The sequence below is a fragment of the Colletotrichum scovillei genome (genome assembly GCF_011075155.1).
Source record: "Colletotrichum scovillei strain TJNH1 chromosome Unknown Contig00010, whole genome shotgun sequence".
Taxonomy (NCBI): Eukaryota; Fungi; Ascomycota; class Sordariomycetes; order Glomerellales; family Glomerellaceae; genus Colletotrichum; species Colletotrichum scovillei.
Genome location: NW_023336268.1, coordinates 2,706,453 through 2,724,193, shown reverse-complemented (window position 1 = coordinate 2,724,193; position 17,741 = coordinate 2,706,453). Strand labels below are relative to the sequence as shown.

The 17,741-nt window shown below is 50.5% G+C and overlaps 6 protein-coding genes across 6 annotated transcripts; 3 read left to right on the top strand and 3 right to left on the bottom strand.

Annotated features, from left to right (window-relative positions):
- Positions 1-256: 256 nt before the first annotated feature.
- HER10_EVM0002641 (glycosyltransferase family 2) lies at positions 257-4,872 on the top strand. Its single transcript, XM_035472345.1, has 5 exons — positions 257-2,485; positions 2,554-2,655; positions 2,704-3,773; positions 3,823-4,016; positions 4,067-4,872. The coding sequence occupies exons 1-5, from the start codon at positions 2,342-2,344 to the stop codon at positions 4,540-4,542; spliced, it is 1,986 nt and encodes a 661-aa protein (XP_035327712.1). The 5' UTR covers positions 257-2,341; the 3' UTR covers positions 4,543-4,872.
- Positions 4,873-4,989: 117 nt separating this feature from the next.
- On the bottom strand, positions 4,990-5,493 carry HER10_EVM0011741 (biphenyl-2,3-diol 1,2-dioxygenase 2; the record flags this gene model as incomplete). Its single annotated transcript, XM_035481164.1, has 1 exon — positions 4,990-5,493. One exon carries the CDS (start codon positions 5,491-5,493, stop codon positions 4,990-4,992), a length of 504 nt encoding a protein of 167 aa, XP_035328545.1.
- A 988-nt stretch (positions 5,494-6,481) lies between these two features.
- Positions 6,482-8,170, bottom strand: HER10_EVM0006584 (uncharacterized protein; the record flags this gene model as incomplete). The annotated part of the gene is made up of 1 exon (XM_035476166.1): positions 6,482-8,170. Exon 1 carries the CDS (start codon positions 7,718-7,720, stop codon positions 6,482-6,484), a length of 1,239 nt encoding a protein of 412 aa, XP_035328110.1. The 5' UTR covers positions 7,721-8,170.
- A 1,423-nt stretch (positions 8,171-9,593) lies between these two features.
- On the top strand, positions 9,594-10,355 carry HER10_EVM0005203 (uncharacterized protein; the record flags this gene model as incomplete). Its single annotated transcript, XM_035474826.1, has 3 exons — positions 9,594-9,851; positions 9,942-10,177; positions 10,229-10,355. The coding sequence occupies exons 1-3, from the start codon at positions 9,702-9,704 to the stop codon at positions 10,353-10,355; spliced, it is 513 nt and encodes a 170-aa protein (XP_035327972.1). The 5' UTR covers positions 9,594-9,701.
- A 561-nt stretch (positions 10,356-10,916) lies between these two features.
- Positions 10,917-13,018, top strand: HER10_EVM0012811 (uncharacterized protein; the record flags this gene model as incomplete). The annotated part of the gene is made up of 1 exon (XM_035482194.1): positions 10,917-13,018. Exon 1 carries the CDS (start codon positions 10,967-10,969, stop codon positions 13,016-13,018), a length of 2,052 nt encoding a protein of 683 aa, XP_035328647.1. The 5' UTR covers positions 10,917-10,966.
- A 1,030-nt stretch (positions 13,019-14,048) lies between these two features.
- HER10_EVM0009032 (uncharacterized protein) lies at positions 14,049-15,404 on the bottom strand (the record flags this gene model as incomplete). Its single annotated transcript, XM_035478534.1, has 1 exon — positions 14,049-15,404. One exon carries the CDS (start codon positions 15,402-15,404, stop codon positions 14,049-14,051), a length of 1,356 nt encoding a protein of 451 aa, XP_035328309.1.
- Positions 15,405-17,741: the final 2,337 nt, after the last annotated feature.

Here is a 17,741-nt window from a genome sequence, read left to right as displayed (position 1 = left end):
AGTTTCCAGAGCAAGTCGCATGTCGACTTTCCCTCTGGGGCCTTGGCGCCCGTGATGTGGTTGACGCTAGCAGCGCCTGCAGGTCTAGGTACCCCTGTTCATGATCCGGTACGTACTGTGACAGTCAGCTCATGGTTCCGTTGCACTTGCCGATAAGGTAGGTAACGTCTTGGCGGCTCTTTCCCAGGCCCATGGGCTTTTTCCAATGTCCATCCTCCCGTCCCATCCTCGCCTCGTTCTCTGGTGTTTGCGCTTGCAAGAATCTTCCGAGTAGCTGCCCTGAATTGTCAGTGCAAAGACGCCGCGAATGCAACAGGCAAACCGGGAAATAGGCCCACGTTTGATGATGCAGGTGGCTTTTTCTTTCTTGCCCACCCTGTCTCTCCCGCGACTCCCGCCTGCCACCTGCTTTGCGGTTTGCCATACCATGGATGGCAGGCACGGGACACCTACCTTATTTCCCACAACCCTGCTTTGATCTTTTGTATCCTTCCTCTGGGACTGCCATCGGGACATACCTATTATCTGACGCCTTCTTTGCTCCATGGGTACTCTGTACGGAGCAAGGTATCTCTCAATCTGAAATGGCAGGCGAGTGTTTCCCTCATTGATATTTACAGGCTGCATTGCCCAATCATGTACGGAGTCCACTCCGGCCGGCCCCACTCCACTCCGGCGTGGCATCAGATTCTGTTTCCCATGCTCTTCTCATTCCTCATTCTTTCCTGACTCTTAGATCCAAGTCATGATTTTTCTCCGCTCCGTTTGTCACTTTTTGCCCAGCTTCTCTTCCTGGCTGTTTCCGTCTGGCCCAGCCTCCTCCCTTCTCCCCCCCACACAACTTATTGTACCGGTACTTGACTCCGTAGCCATGTGGAAATCCTGAAGTCAGGTTATTCCCCCCTAAGGCTTTGCGGTTCACCTGCAGTCTGCGGCGACTGTCAACCTCCCATGCAGATTTCGGCCATGGACAGCAACCTACGGTCATTAGCCTTGAGCTAGCCAACTTACCTAGCTACCTTGCGTAGCACGCTGCTACGCTGCCATACCTTAATCTGAGATATCGGGTCCAGCTGCAATGGCACCGGCTAAGGCCAGTAGGTATTCTGACTCTTTCCCAGCGGTGATGTCACAACATCTCTCCCACCGGGCCATTGCCATGATTTGCAAGCGACGGGAGTCAACACGATCCGTAACCAGGCAGCTAAGCGCATGCAGACATGAGAGACATACCCGCAGTGAACCAGCCCTTGCAACCGCCAAACGGTTCAATGGTCGCTGTATCCCTGCCACGATCCTAATCACTTGCCCACACATCAGCCACGGGTGGACTGGCGACTCGCGGGGATATTCAAGGCAGGGGCAGAGAAATGTCCTTGTCGATTTTGCAGAAGATACCTACGATCCGGACATTATTCAACGAATGAACATGGTCATCTTGAAAGCAAGCCCGGAGCAGCCCAGCCCAGCCTAGCGATGAGGTACTTACCTACGGGATACCACCATGCCGTACGTATTCGTGCCTCATTCCGTGGCCGTGATACCGTATTCACATCCTTGCAGGAGGAAGCAAGACGGTGTGTTTACTCCTGCTTGGCCTGAAGTGGCCTGCTACTGAGGCTTGCCTTGTCTTCCTCTGCCTTTTCTCTAGGCCGTTTATTCCTGTTTCTCGTATGCTCGCGTGTCTGTCTGGAGTAAGGTACTCCGTCGTAAGGCCGCCGCGCCTTCCTCTCTCCACGCTGTGGTGAACCTGCCTGTTTGGTTCCGCTACATTCACCACCCCCATCCTATCCCAGCTTCACCTTGGGCTGCCTGTCCTCCCCTCCACCTCACCTTACCTCGCCTCTCCTAAGGAACCCTACACCTTCTCCTCCTCCGTCATTCCGCCGTCTGTGTGGCCTACCTTGAACAAAACCTTTCCTCCCTCCGTCCCGCTCGTTGCACCTAGAAGCTAGACGTTGGCTCCTAGTCCTCCGCTGCCATCACCGCGCTGCCATCACCGCGCTACTCTCGCCGCCTCGCCCGCTCGCTAGTTCAACTCCACGAGGCTGGTCTACTTTCAATTTTCAGTCACTCGCTTTGACGACACTCGTTGCTCTCTTTTACTTCCAGCTTCGAGCTCTTGTTACACCCTGCCCCGCGTTCGCTGCCCCGAGACCCTGCCATCTACTTCGAGGAACCTGATGGGAGTACATCGACAATTGAAGCCATCTTCATTTGCCTCACCACCCCTTCCGCGCACTCGTTATACTGTCAGCCCGAGCCGACTCTCGATCACCTTCACAAAAAGTAATCTTTTGTGAAGGTAGCTTGTGTCGCTTTACGGGAATCTAATACCATAATGTCGCCCCCTTTCACACCACGGGGAGCTTCTCCCGACTCGAGCCTGACGCCCCCGACTAATCCGTTCGGTTCTAACCCGTTCGACACCGACAATGATTCGAGCGCGGCTCCCTCCCTCGCCAGTGACTCGACTTTTACTGTGGTACGTTCCCATGAAGTGCCGCTGGCAATGGCTTCCGGCTTGAAGGAAAAGACATTGACATATTTTAGAACGCTGTTGGGCAAACACATCCGTACGACACCACAGACAGATCAGGCCAGAGATCAAGTTGGGCCGACTCCTCTCACCACCGTCTAAGCAGACCCGATATCGTAGGTTGCTCAACATTCGTTTCTTCAAACCCAACTAACAAGTACCAGGAGCCTTCACCGCTGGGCAGAGAAGTTCCGGTCTATAATGAAAAGGGCCATCACCAATCCTCTTCTGAGACGGATGTTGAAGCTAGCCATGTTCCGCCTGTTATTTCCGACCCCGAGAAGGCAAAGGAGACGCACACGACCGCACTTCCACCCTCATCGGGCGAGTCTTTCCCCAAGAGACTTTACGGCCGTTTCCGCGCAACCTACTGCCCCAAGGAAGAGCCGCCTTTGGTCTTGCCGGTATGCCCGAATGACACCGAGAAGCTCAGCTACGTTCACACCAACCGACTGCTTCTCTACATCTTTGGCGTCTTCTCTTTCCTCTCGCTCGGCGCCGGAATGTGGCTATTCGCGCTCTCTGCCCCGGCATTCTACTGGTATGGCGTCTTCGCGGGAGCGATGTGCATCTACCTGTTGATCTCTTATGCCGTCGGAATCATTGGTCGAGACTGGGATTACAAGGCTCACTTGGATCTGGTTGAACGCTTCCCCATTACCGAAGAGAACGCCCCGACCGTCGATATCTACCTCCCCTGCTGTTCCGAGCCCATCGAAATCCTGGAAAACACATACAAGCACATCGTCAATATTGATTGGCCTGCGTCCAAGCTCCAGGTTCACGTCATGGACGATGGCAACTCGGAACCGGTTCGACTTCTCGCTGAGAAATATGGTTTCAACTACTCCGTCCGCGATGACCGGCCCCGTCTCCGAAAGGCTGGCAACCTGCGATGGACCTTTGCACAGACCAGCGGAGAGTTCTTTGCCATTTTCGATGCCGACTTCTGCCCACGCCCTGACTTTGTTAAGGAATTGATGGTTGAGCACTTGGGTGACGATAAGACGGCCCTTGTTCAGAGCCCTCAGTACTTCCGCGTCACTGATGACCAAACTTGGGTTGAGCAGGGTGCGGGTGCCACTCAGGAATTATTCTACCGTGTCGTGCAGGTCAATCGTAACAGATGGGGAGCCTCAATCTGCGTTGGTAGCAATGCCCTCTACCGTCGTGAGTCTCTTGTCGAGGTCGGCGGAACGGCCGAAATTGGTTTCTCTGAGGATGTTCACACTGGGTAAGTTTGCTCCAACCAACTTGCAAGACCTTTGACTAATATTCCACAGTTTCGGTGCGGTTGACCGCGGCTGGAAGGTCAAGTACATACCTCTATGCCTCGCCACCGGTGTTTGCCCCAACTCTCCTCGCGCCTTCTTCTCCCAGCAGATGCGATGGGCTCGTGGTTCAACGACTCTTCTTACCAACCGCCACTTTTGGGTATCGAACCTCACCCTCATGCAAAAAATCTGTTATCTCTCAGGTTTGTACTTCTCTTTTACGGCGACTTGTCACCCATCTAACCAAACTCAGGCTTCTTGTACTACGCTGCGGTCTCACTCAACATCTTCCTCGCCCCTATTGCCGGTACTCTTCTCCTTGCTATCCGCCCGGAATGGTTCAAGTTCTGGAACCTGGCTTTTGCTATCCCCTCGATTCTATACGGTGTCATCCTCATGCGTTGCTGGGCCAAGGCCAAATATGGCTTCAACGTGCAGCATGCCATGACGGTCCAGAGCTACGCCTACCTCACCGCTATCAAGGACCGTCTCTTCAACATTGAGCTTCTCTGGGCTGCCTCTGGCGACTCAAAGGCTCACAAGAGCAACAAGTATCGCAACATGCGCCTTCTTTGCATTATCTGGACCCTCATTGTCACTGGTGCCATGGTCGGTGTCGTCACATGGCGCCTTGTCACTGGCTTCACCTGGTACCATCCCTTGCCACTCATCATAATCAACGTCTACAACCTGTTCATCAACCACTACTTCATGTTCTGCAACTGGTAGAATCCTACCGGTGTCCAGGCATGCGAGGGTTGCGAAAACGATGAAGTGGTATTTGTTATTAAAAGCTTGCATTATACATGGACAAATGGAGTCAAGACATTTGCTTTTTCGCGATTGAGATGACGGAGGTAGCATTGACGGTTTTACCCGTATGGAAACGGCCTTATACCATGGACATAGACGCAAGCACAAAAGTCTGCCTGCACGCACTGCTTCCACAGCATACATAGTTGGTACTCTTGTATATCACGGTGGATAGAGTAATCGTGGAAGTATAGCAGCGCTGCTGCCCTTCATAATCATAGTAAATATTAATACTTGTACGAAGAATTCGCGATCTCCTCTATCCTTGAAAGCGTTTTGGTGACCTCAAGACTCGCTTAGGAGTCTTGTCTTCTGCCCCCAGCTCGCCTGCTCGTGCTCGGCTGTGCCACAATCTTTGCAAACTTAGAGTTGCAATAATTCCTCTGGGTCAAATTTGACACCTCGCGTATTTGACGGATCCAAGCTATTCATACGCATCCACACATCTTCGGGGTTGTCGTAGTTCTCAATCATGGTCTCGATCTGGTTCCCATCCGGATCCCTGTAGTACAAGCTCGTCGTCACGCCGTGGTCGAGACAGAGATGGGGTTCTATACCGCCCGCTTTGCCGGCGTGGTACACAAGGGCTAGGTCTTTGAGAGAGGCGAATTTCAGGGCGATGTGGTCGAGTCCGGTTGATGGTGACGGGTTGGTGTCACTGGAGGAGGTTGATGGAGGGGGTTGGTGGAGGATTGCGAGGCGGTGGTGTTCTTTGTCCCAGGTCAGGACGGAGATGTAGTTGTTTTGGAGGACTACGTGGGCGTTGAGGAGGGTTTTGTAGAATGTGACTAGGGGGGTTGGGTTTGGGGTTCGGAGGCCTAGGTGGGCTATTTCGATTGGGGATGGGGAGGAAGGTGTTTGGGTCATTGTGTTTGACGTATGTTTGGTGTCTGTCAAATGTGTTTCTCTCCGAGATTTTATTTCGGGGTGTAATTGGTGGCCTACACTTTGGACTCTATGCTGGTGATAACAAGAATAATTTAGAGGTTGCGGTCTTTTATATCTTGTAGCCATCAACGACGAGGTCCGTCCTTGAGATACCTCTTTTGGAAAAGAATACCCCCTCTCTGAAAAGCTGAGGTGTACGGAATGATCTTATGTCATGTTCGATGTTCTTTTTTGGAGAAGCTGAGTCAAAATGTATGCAAAAATGTCCCGTCCCATGTTTTACTTCCGCTGTGACGCTATTCGGATTCTTTCGCCATCTCCGCAAGTGCAAGTCCGCAAACCTTCGTCGAACCCCGCCGAACCTCCGCAATGCTTAATAAAAGTGAGAGACTCGTAATGAACTCAACGCTGTGGTTCGAGGGGTCTTCCCGTAATCCCGTAACTAAGGGCTTGATTCCTACATGCTCCTTTCTTTTGGTTATATCATGGCGCCAAGCATCGTGCGGATATCGTGCAAGGTCGGCTTAGAGACTAAGAAAATACCGGACCGCAACTGTAGTCAACTCCGGATCATCACGGAACGGGCACCCCTTGGCCCCAACTTTTAGATATCTCAAGGAAACTTTACCAGCAAAGCATTAGGAAGGCATGTGCTCATACAATGCCACCGAGTGCGGAACAGCGCCAACACATTGCCATTTAAGGTATTAACAACAAATCATGAACCAATGCGCGGGTTTTTTTCTACTTTCCAATAACCACGTAGTAAATTCAAATATTACACCTAGTCAAAACCATTGAAATCTGAAGAGCAATCGGCATTAGAGAAACGCGGAGACGTACGGACTGCCGCCGTTACGTTCTCGATGGGATATGGTGATCTAATTTGGGGAAAGATGGTATTGCATAGAACGTGAATATATGGAACTCTAGCGGCCCTCTGGATCTGCTATTAACGTGCTTCTCTCTAGATTAACGTAATTCTCTGCGTTGGCAGATAATCTATCAGCCTTCTTACAGTGGACTTGTTTTCTTGGTACCTGTTCCTGAACTCATACCACTGTTTATACGAAGTTGTTACTGCATGACTTAAGGTGGCACGACCAACTCGCCTGTAACAACCGCTGCTGTGTTCTTTTTGGACATGGATAGCATCGATATCGGACGAAAACTCGTAGCCCGCGGCGAGAGGTATGAGGCAGCCAGATAGTCCTGCAGAAGTGATGTCCCGGATAAAAGATCCGCCGTCCGATTTGTACAAAGAAACATACAAGTGATCAAGATTTGTAATGACGGCGTCGTACGGTTCAGGATACAAGTGATCGAATGGCTGAGGACGTGCGGTACTGCCTGATCCAAGGGATGCGACTTCTCGAGCTTGATAAGCGGTGAGCAAAGAGCTTGCGTCCAGAAGAGGAGCCATTAATGTGATTTTTGCCTCCACGCAGTCGGCCATATGGCTTGGACCTCGGTTCGTGACTTTGATGTCCTCGACTCGCGTACAGTCCAGGGGTATGTTGAGTCCCTGGACTCCCGACTCCCATTCGACTTGGTAAGGTGATGAAGCCCATGACCAGGTCGGATAGCGGGCGATCCGTGATTTAGGAGCGCTGTGATAGCCCTCCACGTTCCAGAGAAGATCGAGTAGGAGAGTCTTCTCCCACAAGCCCACCAAGTATCGATCGCCGAGTCGTAAATCTTGCATTTGTTTGGCTAGCCCAGATAGGGCAGCCATCTTGTCATCCCCCCTACTGAGTCGAAGCCGTGAATATTCTTTCACGGTTCGATACCACAGGTACCGTGGGTGTTTCTCAAGGATGCCATATGGAGTATAGGGGTAGCCCGTCTTGGTCCACTCATCGTCGTAGGTGAAAGTTTCATCGTTGTCCATGCTTTCACTTTTCTGATAATCTCGGCAGACCCAGACCACTTCCTCGGCACAGAAGTGCAGTACACGTGGTGAGAGTCGTATTTCCTGATAGGCCCATCCACGACTCAAAAGCGGCCATTCTGGGCTATTCCCTATTTCATGCTCATTTGACATGTATGGGAATTTGGGAAGTTTATGACGAACATATGTATCTTTGTACCCTGGCAAGAGTTTTGACACATATTTGTCGCTTGTATTCCTGAAACAGCCACCAGATGCGTCGCCGGAATTTGTTGCTGCGATTGTGAAATATGCATTTGCATAAATACTAGCCATTTGCGCAGCCTGTTCTGTCCAGTCTGCTTCAGAATCCTGTATGATGCACAGTGCATCGACCCAAAGATATGAGATATCTAGGCGACGACAGACTGTGATGGCATCCTGAAATGTTGCATTAAGTTGATTCCAAGGTATGTCTCTCTGGTGGTCTCCGATGGTCTCTTTGGTGGTTTTGGTAATGTGGGCACTCTCACCCCAACAATAGCTCAGGCATGCATACGGCTGCTGCCCAACATTCTCCCACAGAACGACTTGATCTTTGCTGATCTTGAGGAGTCTCTTGGGTGAAGCCTGTTGCTCGTGCCCTTGCTTGCCATTTTTGGGACAATACTTGTGACTTGAGGTGCATTCATTGAGCCAACCCTTGATAGTCCGGAAGGTTGTCTCTGAGCTTGTACTTCCCGGAAGATGGGCAGCGATCTGCTTCAATTGTAACGGGTTCTCTTCTTGCCCTACGAATCATTAATTAATTAGCTGTGGGGACACAGACGAATATCATGGTCCAATAGACCTTCTCCTGCAAGATCCGATATCTGCTGGAGATTACTGCTGAGAGTGCTTAGTATGGAATATTTTACCATCCGTAGTGAAGACATCAACCCTTGTAACATCTTTGTACAAATTGTACGTCAAGACTTCACAGTAGTCGCCGTGTAGAACCAAGATTCCGTCGACCTCCTGCGTGCCAAACGGAGCCAATCTGATGCATTGATCGATGAAGGCGCACCGAGAGCAGCCGCCTTGTATACCCTCTCGGAGGTCCTCCCACCTCCCTCCACTTAGCCCTCTCCGTTCAACGCAGCACTCACAAGCCATTTGGAATCGCGATCCTGGAGATTTGGATGAGTAGAAGCGACAGGCAATAGTCTCCTACTGGCTCCTCAATGTCGAGTAAAAGGCCCTAAGCTCATTGAGCCTTACAGGAATTCATGAGGTCAATGAATCTTTGAGTGTTGAGAACCTCTCTCAAAGGTGGTGGAGTTGTTGGTGATATAACAATATATGCACGTGTTTTCCATCTTCTCCTCATCACTGAAAATGCAAGAATGTCTCAGGCAGATGTATCTTCTTGGCGCACCAATGAAAGATACACACGTAGCCCATGCAGACAGCAATTCTCAGAACGTGTTGGAACAAGAACAGAGGAAATACCCCGGAAGTTTTCTGGCATTGTGGTATTGCACGTTCGTAGCCCCTCCATACATTGAGTAAGGTCGTAAAACATTTATATCGGTACGGCCCGGTCATGGCTTAGATACAGACTCGAGCGTCATGCAGATAATTCCACCTCTGCCGAAGCTCCGATTTTGAGCTGGTGCTAAGCCTCGCCTGCCGTTCTGCCTTGCCTGCTTACGTCTGGCACAGCCTGCGGCGCAGTCGAAAGAATGCAGAGTTCCAGGCAGCTTAGACAGGACCCTCATTTAGCGACTCGGCAGCTTTGCCCACCTTAATCTTGGCGGCTTTCTCACTTTTCCCAAAAACAATGTTGGTGTAACCGAGAAAAGACGCTACCAAGTGGGTGACAAAGTTGTTTTCCTGCTCTTCATCTTGATAAGTACCCCTTTCACTACTCATATCATAATCACTATCTTTCTATATCAAAGTCCTTCTCAGGTATATACGTAGAGAAATATACTCTATTTAATAGATACTAATACTAGTGATAATAGCGGTAGAACTGCTTGTCGCATATGTTGAGCGGAAATCGACTTTGTCACCCACTTGGCTACCTGCAGGCAAGGCGACAAGATGTCTTAGTAGAAGACGAAAGCGTATGGGTCATGTGATGTGGCGTTAGGCAGGTGCTCAGAGATGTCTCTTTTGACGGAGGGCTCCTGTTAGATACCTTAATACATAAGATCAATCGTTCGGAGAACGCCAGCTTGGTACCACCTTATTACTTTCACAACGAAACTACTCCTGATACAAAACATACCTTGACTTCCCTGTCGCCAATCGATTGCTCGAAACCTTCGCAATGATCAGATTACACTGGTTCGCCGTTCACGGCTTCTTTCTCCTTACCCAGTTGGCTTTCATGATCGCCGGCATCGCGGCTTTTGTGTCAAGGCCATTGAACTTCCATCATCCGATGCCGCCTGAGATTCCCTGGGGATCCTGTGCTTTGGTGCGTCAAGTTTCTCACCCCTCCCCTCGTGAAGCTCACCATTCTGAGTCGCCCTGACTGTGTGCTTACTATTATCCGGATCACTTACAGAGCGGTTTTTCACTCTTCGCGAACACAATCATTTTTTCCGCAGTATATTCATCTCAAAGGCCGAACCCCTTGATGACCGAGGAGAGTCGTCTCAATACCCGCCGCGTCACACTCCTCATCAGCGTCTTATTTGCCGCGGGATTTGCCGCCGCTGACTGGTCCTTTGGCGCATCATTTCGCAAGTATGGAACGACTGGCCCCGAAAAGGCGGCCAGCGGTGTGGCTGCGATGGCTTCGTACGTTAATAGCTACCTGAGATCTAGAGACAAGCTGACCAACTCATGTAGGTTTGTCGCAGTTGCTGTTGTAGTGGTGGATATTTGGAAAATCTGCGCAGATGCCTCAGAGGCCCGTGCTGCTGAGTTGTTTGACCAAGAGCAGCTCGCTGATGTAGAACCGTTTACTAATAGTTGAAGAGTCGTGGGGTGTTGAAACGCTCTAATCAGTGCAGAGTTGTAACACTATCTACAAGATATGATATCGGCTTAATCAGCGATCTGTAGATTACAATATTAGCTTCTTCATCCTCATCTTCAATAAAATCATTTCCCGATCGGATGAAGAAAGCACGCTACATGAACTGCATTTCCTCGTTGACTAACTCACGTGAAAAGTACCTGCTCACACAGGTGAGGTTTTTATGAACACCTCCTCATGCCTGCCCTGGGATGCGAGGGTGATGACTCAAAACGTGACTCTTATCTTGCGCCACAGTGATGGGACGTTTGGAGTTAGATTGCTGTCTATGGTGCAGTGGATACCCCGAATTTCAACAGCCTGATTGTGAATCAAGAACGCGGGGACGTACATAAGCCGAGGAATGGCTGACCTCCAATGTCTTACAGCTGAATCAGGTTTTAATATGCGATTCGTCGAGCCAAGAATGTCAGCCTGACACTGCCGCAAACCGATAAAGCCAACCCATCTGCTCAGAGGGGCACTGCGAGTGATCTGCATGAAATCAAAAGGATCATGATTTGAAAATCGTAAACCGACCTTTCTCAGCCACCTCAGCCTCACCAAGGATGATGTCGTGGTTGTTCCAAGGTCCGAAGACGCACAGCAGCCTTTCTACTATTGAGGACTTTGGCGATCTTGATGGCCAGAGAAAGTGCCGAGGCTGTAAACAAATTCGGGCTCTTTTCGATTTCCACAGGCGCCATAACGTTCTACCACCCAAGGCTGTGACTTTTCACGAAGATTATGCCTCTCTCGACAGCTGTTCCCAGCTCTGCGTCACGTGCCGCATTTTTCGGCAGGCGCTGCTTCTCGAAGGCGTTACTACCGATCATGCTGCTGTGTTGGAACGATCTTCAGGGCCGGTTTGCGCGAAATTGGTCGATGAGGATGGAGGCTTTGCGATAAGGATACACGTCAACACAGAGGGGGAAAGCATGATTCCGGTGGCGATGGTCCGCTGTGCTCCGATTATGGACACGAAGCCTCCCATGAAGCTGTCGAAATATTCAGAGGACGATGCGATCTTTCAGCAGATCAGAGATTGGCTCCGCGGGTGTGAACAGTGTCATATTGACTGTGGCAACCTCGCATACTCGAAGCGCAGGCCTACTCGGCTTCTTCACCTGCTCTCTGACTCACGTGCTCGGTTGGTTGATAGCGAGAGTCTCGTTATGAACGGCAAGGCCCCTCGTTATGCGGCTCTGAGCTATTGCTGGGGGACTGGCACGCTCAGTGAGGATGAGAACAAGCTAGTTGAACAGGGACAGACGCTGAAGGCTAACCTGGAGAGTCGATATCGACCGTTTGAAACTGGAAATCTTCCAAGCACGGTACGCGATGCTATCAAAATTACCCGGCGGTTAGGCGACCCAGAAAACGGACTTGAGCTATGCTTGCTCTGGGTTGACTCATTGTGCATCATCCAGGATGATGTTCAAGATAAGGAGGTGGAGATACACCGTATGCAGGAAGTCTACGGCAACGCAGCTGTCACCATATGCGCAACAATGACGACCAAGGCCACGCAGTCGTTGCTGATGCCTCGTCCTGCGTGGTCAAAGCAAGTCAAACCATGCCGCATCGGCGACTCCTGGCTTACCGTAAGCCCTACGGCGCCTGCTGATCTCCGCGCAGGGGCCGCGCTGTCTCTTCGGGCATGGACACTTCAGGAGGAGCATTTGTCGCCGCGGCTACTTTTCTGGGGCGGTCAGCAATTCAGCTGGGCGTGTGGACGTGGCGAGTTTGTTGAGGAGACTTCTTCTTCTACCTATCCTCATTCTTCTACTACTCACGTACGCAAATTTCTTGCCGAGTGCCGTACATCGGAACCTGAGGAGCTCTGGCTTGCATGGAACTCTATAGTAGAGTCATTTACGGCTCGGAGCCTGAGTAACCCGACAGATAGGTTCAGTGCGCTCGCAGGACTGGCCACGCGATATTTGGCGGCTGTTTCTGGGTACAATGAGTATATGGCAGGTTTATGGCGGGCAACATTTGCGCAAGATCTCTCTTGGCGTGTTTCTAAAGCATCTGGGCCCGACGTAGGATGGCCAGGCACGGCAGGAGCCCCGAGTTGGTCTTGGGCGAGTCTTCCTATCGGCTTAGAGGCGCGCATGTGGCCCGAATTTGACATGCTGACCGAGATGGAGCTGCTCGACGACGGTCCTAGTTTGCATATCGAGCCATCAGAGGCGGTTGCTCGAGGGGCCAATTTGAGTCGTGTACGTGTCCGAGGGCTTCTGAGAAATCTTTGGAGTCCCGGATCACAGCTTCGGGAGTGGGACGACATTTGTGTTTGCGTGGACGGCATCAACAAGTTCAGCTTTGCTTCCGACCCGGGCCAGGATATCCACGCGGTCGATCGCCTCACGGGTAACTTAGTTGCATACGAGGCACGGAAGCAACAGATCGTCGCCGAGTTGGACTACTGCAGGCTGGCGGAGGACATTAATGAGGGACTGTTATTGGAGGTTCACTGTCTTGCCATCTCTGAGCATGCTATGCTTCTGCTGCGCCATCAGAATGCCACGGGTGCTTTCCAGCGAATAGGCATTGGCTTTGGATATCGACGGGATTTATTCAGAGGGCTGGCGAAGTTAGAAATTCTTCTAGAATAGACAAGCATAGAAGCAAGTCAGCGACGGCGGAATCGAAGGTATCGATACGCCTTACAACGGCCGAGACACCGTGATCCCGCCTTTGTGTGTCGGCATCTCTATCTGCAGGGGCAGAAGTGGCTACCAAGTCATCCTACATACATACTGACGATGGCTACAGCTACTGGGGCGACCCGGAAGGGCACCACGATGAACCCGCGCCCGAGCTTAAAAGCAATCTGGCATGGTTCGCGGGTGGCGAGGCCAACGTCTGGTGTGACGGGTTCAACGTGTATGGGACGACCGACCTTTTCACTATCTACAAGGAGAAATTCCGGGCCATGAACTCGCTCGGGCTTGGTCGATGGGATACTATGTCCATCACGAGACAGAACATGAAAATGAGAATATGAATCCGAGCCCGCCTCTGATGCTGATCCCGAGGATGATTTCAGCCATAACAAGCTGGCTAGGAAGATGAAGAACGTGGGCTGACGTGGTGACGGAGAGGGGCGTGACTGGAACCGTCCTAAATTTGAGAGACTGTTAGAACAGGGCAGTGAGGAGGAAGATTACCACGAACTAGGAAGGTTTTCTGCTGACAGAAAACAAGATCAATCAAACGAATCAATTAAGAAATTCATATGTCTTGGTCCGTAGCAAATGCCATTGTAGACATGTAATTACGAGCCCCTCTGCGGTCCTCAATGGCGTACATGGCTTTGTATCGCACCATCCATGTTCAAACTCGACCCGTCTTGAAGTTTAGTCACCCATGGAAAATGCGATCTAGATGCGATGATACGATGAACTGCGGTCACGCTCCATGTGTGATGTCAAAAACATTCCTGGATATGAAATTCAGACTCCTGAGTGCAATGGAGGCTGGCAACAGGTTGCCCTTGATATCGAGACAACCGTCTGAGATTGAGCTACGCGTGTGATCTGCTAAGCTACTCGCGAGATTCAGTATTCATCAAGGACTACAAGGTAAGGATAGACTTGAATGACAAAAGCTATCATCCTCATCTAATGACTGTTGTCTGCAGCTTTACTGGAACTGCCACCAGTCAAAATTGAACAGATAACCTTGTCCGTTGCCAACAAAGTTGAGATACAGGTCATGAGTACCAACGGCCTCAACCACTGGGCAGGAAACAGTGGTCCAAACATCCCAACCTCCAGAAGCTGGCACATGGCAAACTCCAATAAGCGAACCAGTTTTATCATCGAGACGTAGTTCGATATCGCCGCCAGCGGTCGCTGACGAAACTCGCGCCCTGAATTCGGTTGCACCATTGTCGAATGCAACACCCTTGACCTTGATGAAGCCCCCATTCTCAATGAAAGAGACCTGAATGCCACCATCCCCGATCGCATCGGTCTGGATGCCTTGAGACCATGCGATTGTCTCTGCCTCCTGGCGGATGAATGGGTTCAGTGCAACAACCTGCTCTGGCCCCTCTACGGTCATATTCATCTGAGGAATCGAACCATTGGAGGTGTAGGTAAAGCTCTCGACTGAGACTGAGCGAAGATTATTGCCACCTCCAACTAAAGCGCCGTTGTGGTAGAAAAGGTAAGATTTCCCCTCAAAGTCAATGATTCCTGGGTGATTCGAGTTGGCTCTACCCTGCGCGGGCATAATGAGACCACGATAAGTCCAAGGGCCGGTAGCACTGGGCCCAGTTGAGTATCGGAGATCCTCGCTACAGCAGTTTGCAGCGAAGACCATATAGTACAGGCCGTTGCGCTTGTAGAACCAAGGACCTTCCTCAAGCGTCGTATTCCGATAAGGGTTTCCGAGTCGGTCTCCAAAGCTCTCCACCGTGAGTTCAACCTGAATAGGATTGCCGCTGTATGAGATCATATCCTCGTTCAGCCTGACGTATGAAAGGCCTGGATTGCCCCAGTATAAGTAGGCCTGACCGTCGTCATCGATGAAGACGGTTGGATCGATTTGACCATCTTCGACAAGAGGTTTTCCGATTGCGTCTCGATAAGGACCCGTGATCTCCTCGCTCACTGCAACGCCGATGGATCTCCCCCCAGTAGCGTCATTGGTGATCGTAACGTAATAGTAGAACAAGCCGTTTCGTTGGATGACTTGTGCAGCCCATGCATCTCTACTAGCCCAACTGAGTGCCGAGAGTGATAGAGGAGAACCGTGGTGCTGCCAGTTGACCATGTCGGCTGATGAGAAGAGACGCCAATCGCGCATATCAACAGACGGTGCTGTTACGTTCTCATCGTGTCCGGTGAATAAGTACACTCTGTTGTCGAAGACTATCGGGGCAGGATCTGCCGTATAGATAGTTTGGACAATGGGGTTATCGGCTTGGGCAAATTGGACACAACCCCAAAGAGTAGCCACAAGTAGAGAGACTTGACGGATGTAAGACGACATCATGATGAAGAATTGTAGTTCTTGCCAGTTCGCTGTACAATGAGACGGATTGCATGTAAACTCTTGACTCTGGTGAGCAGGCGATCGAGGTTACTTAAGGTCTTGGTTGCTTTCATATGTGTAAGTGGCGACGCCTAAGCAGAGTCCATGAATAGCCATGTCACGCCGACGGTAGTTGTAAAGGGTTTCCATGCCGGTGGGAAAACTACTACACCCCGCCGGGATTCTCAACGTCAGTTCGGCGAAATACTCCAAACGTCAAGCGCCTACAATGTGAAGTCCCGGCGGGGTGCATGAGTTCTCCACCTGAATGGGTGTGTACATTCCCATGGTTTAGTGACGGCTATGATCCTGGTAGTGTGTCCTTTATCCGATCGGAAACGTAATGATTGGCAAGCTTTTGTGAGTTGAATTGCCCCGAATGATACGCGCGTCTCCTCCAATACACCTATCCAATTCACTCGGATAGTCCAATCTCCACAAAATATCGCATAGGTCATCTTGCGCCATCCTTTGGGTGTCAAGATCAGCTTCATGAGTCTGTTTTGTACAGATTGGCCTCTAGGGACTCGGCGCTTACTTATGTCTCGTTGAATCAAGCCAGTCGACTTGACGTGGCGTTGTGCGTGCTACGCATTATCAGTTCCGAGGCACCATGATTTTCTTGGCACTTTGCTCTTAGCTAGCAGTGATTTGACTGAGCTACGCTCTCATGTGTTACGACTCAACCAATTGCGGTGCTGGCTGGACTGGATACTTCAACGACGATGTGCTCCTTGGCTGTCACTGCTGACAGGGCCTTGGCATGCGTTCTCTTCTGACACTCAACAGTTCTGACGCATGCTAGGATATCGAGGAAGCTTGAATTACCCTTGTCGAGCTGTCTCAAACGGGCAAGGGATAGGTGTGTTCTGCATAGGCCTTGGGATCCGTGTCATGGCATGACAAAATTTATGATTCACGAGTGACTTTGTAATTATTCTAAGCCTGGTATAATGGAACACAAGACAGCTGAAGCGAGAAAGATCGACAGCAATCCAGGATAATTACTAGCTTTTTTGAGAGGCTTCAATCATCTCCCGGTCATCCTTGATAGTCCCAAAATGACCAAAGAAGTGGATCAGGTTTTCAACTTTCAATTTGGTGAATTCATTACATGTAGTTGATGATGGGTTATATTGGAGAAACGGGAGGGGCCCGCATAAAGTCGCACTAGAACGCAAAAACGCCGCTATCGTCACCCACCGATTTCCACTACAACTGAGGCATCATTTGACAGTTCAAACGAAAAAAGAAATCAAAAACATACAACACCAGGTATTCGCTGATCGTCACCGACTCAACTACTAATCCGGCCCTCATTGGCTTATCTATGGGAGAGCGGACGGGATCCCGAGTTTTCCAATGGGTATGGTCGTATGTGACGGTATCGTGAGATCTGCGGACCTAACAAGGAAGCCAGACGAGGATGCAAAGCTTTCCTCCTCAGTTCATGCACCTCTTTTGAGAACGGCCTCTAGTCAAAATAAGGCTACAGGTGACAATTCACGTATCAGAGGAATCTCGCTCATTGAACCATGCTACGCCTTCTATGTACTAACACTGTTTCTGACTGGGTTGGCGAAGTACGGTCCGATTATCGTGCCTTTTCAACAACCACCAACCCGAAACGGACTGTACTGACTATCTGAGCCATCTTGGTTGTCAGAGCACGGGATATTAGCCACAAACTCGGGGTTGATCTTCTCAGCTCCTTGCCCCGACCGCCTTATGCCGTTGAGCACCACCACCGGACATTCCGTGACGGAAAGCGGACCACGTCTGGCACTGATGACAGAAAATCTGAACCTACTCAACACTATCTTACACCTCTGTGAGCTTTGGCTTAGCAAGGTCTTTCGGCGGTCACCGGAGGCACTCCACTAAGAGGAAGCAGGGAGCGAACCGGCCAATCTGACCATTGATCCGAAGCTACATCTATTGTCACCCGACTAGGAGAAAATGCGCATAACATCACAATCAGAATGACTATCTTCTGACAGATTTACAAGAAATCCGACAGATGGAGTCACTGAATCTTCTCTCTCTGAACACACCGACAAGATGTGGTTGCGATATGACACAGTTGGTATCGTTGGAGATTTCCAAGTTTGAGAAGAGAGAAAACAACAAAAGAGTAATCTTTTACAAAGTAAAGTAAAAAAGTGTCTGATTAAGTATTCTCTTCTACGGAAAGTTGCTGATGATTGGGATTGTCAGGTTGCCTTCAAGAGGCATCTACTTCGACCTGAGCCAGGGCAATGAGAGTGCAATCTCAACTGCACCATTGTCTCCAAC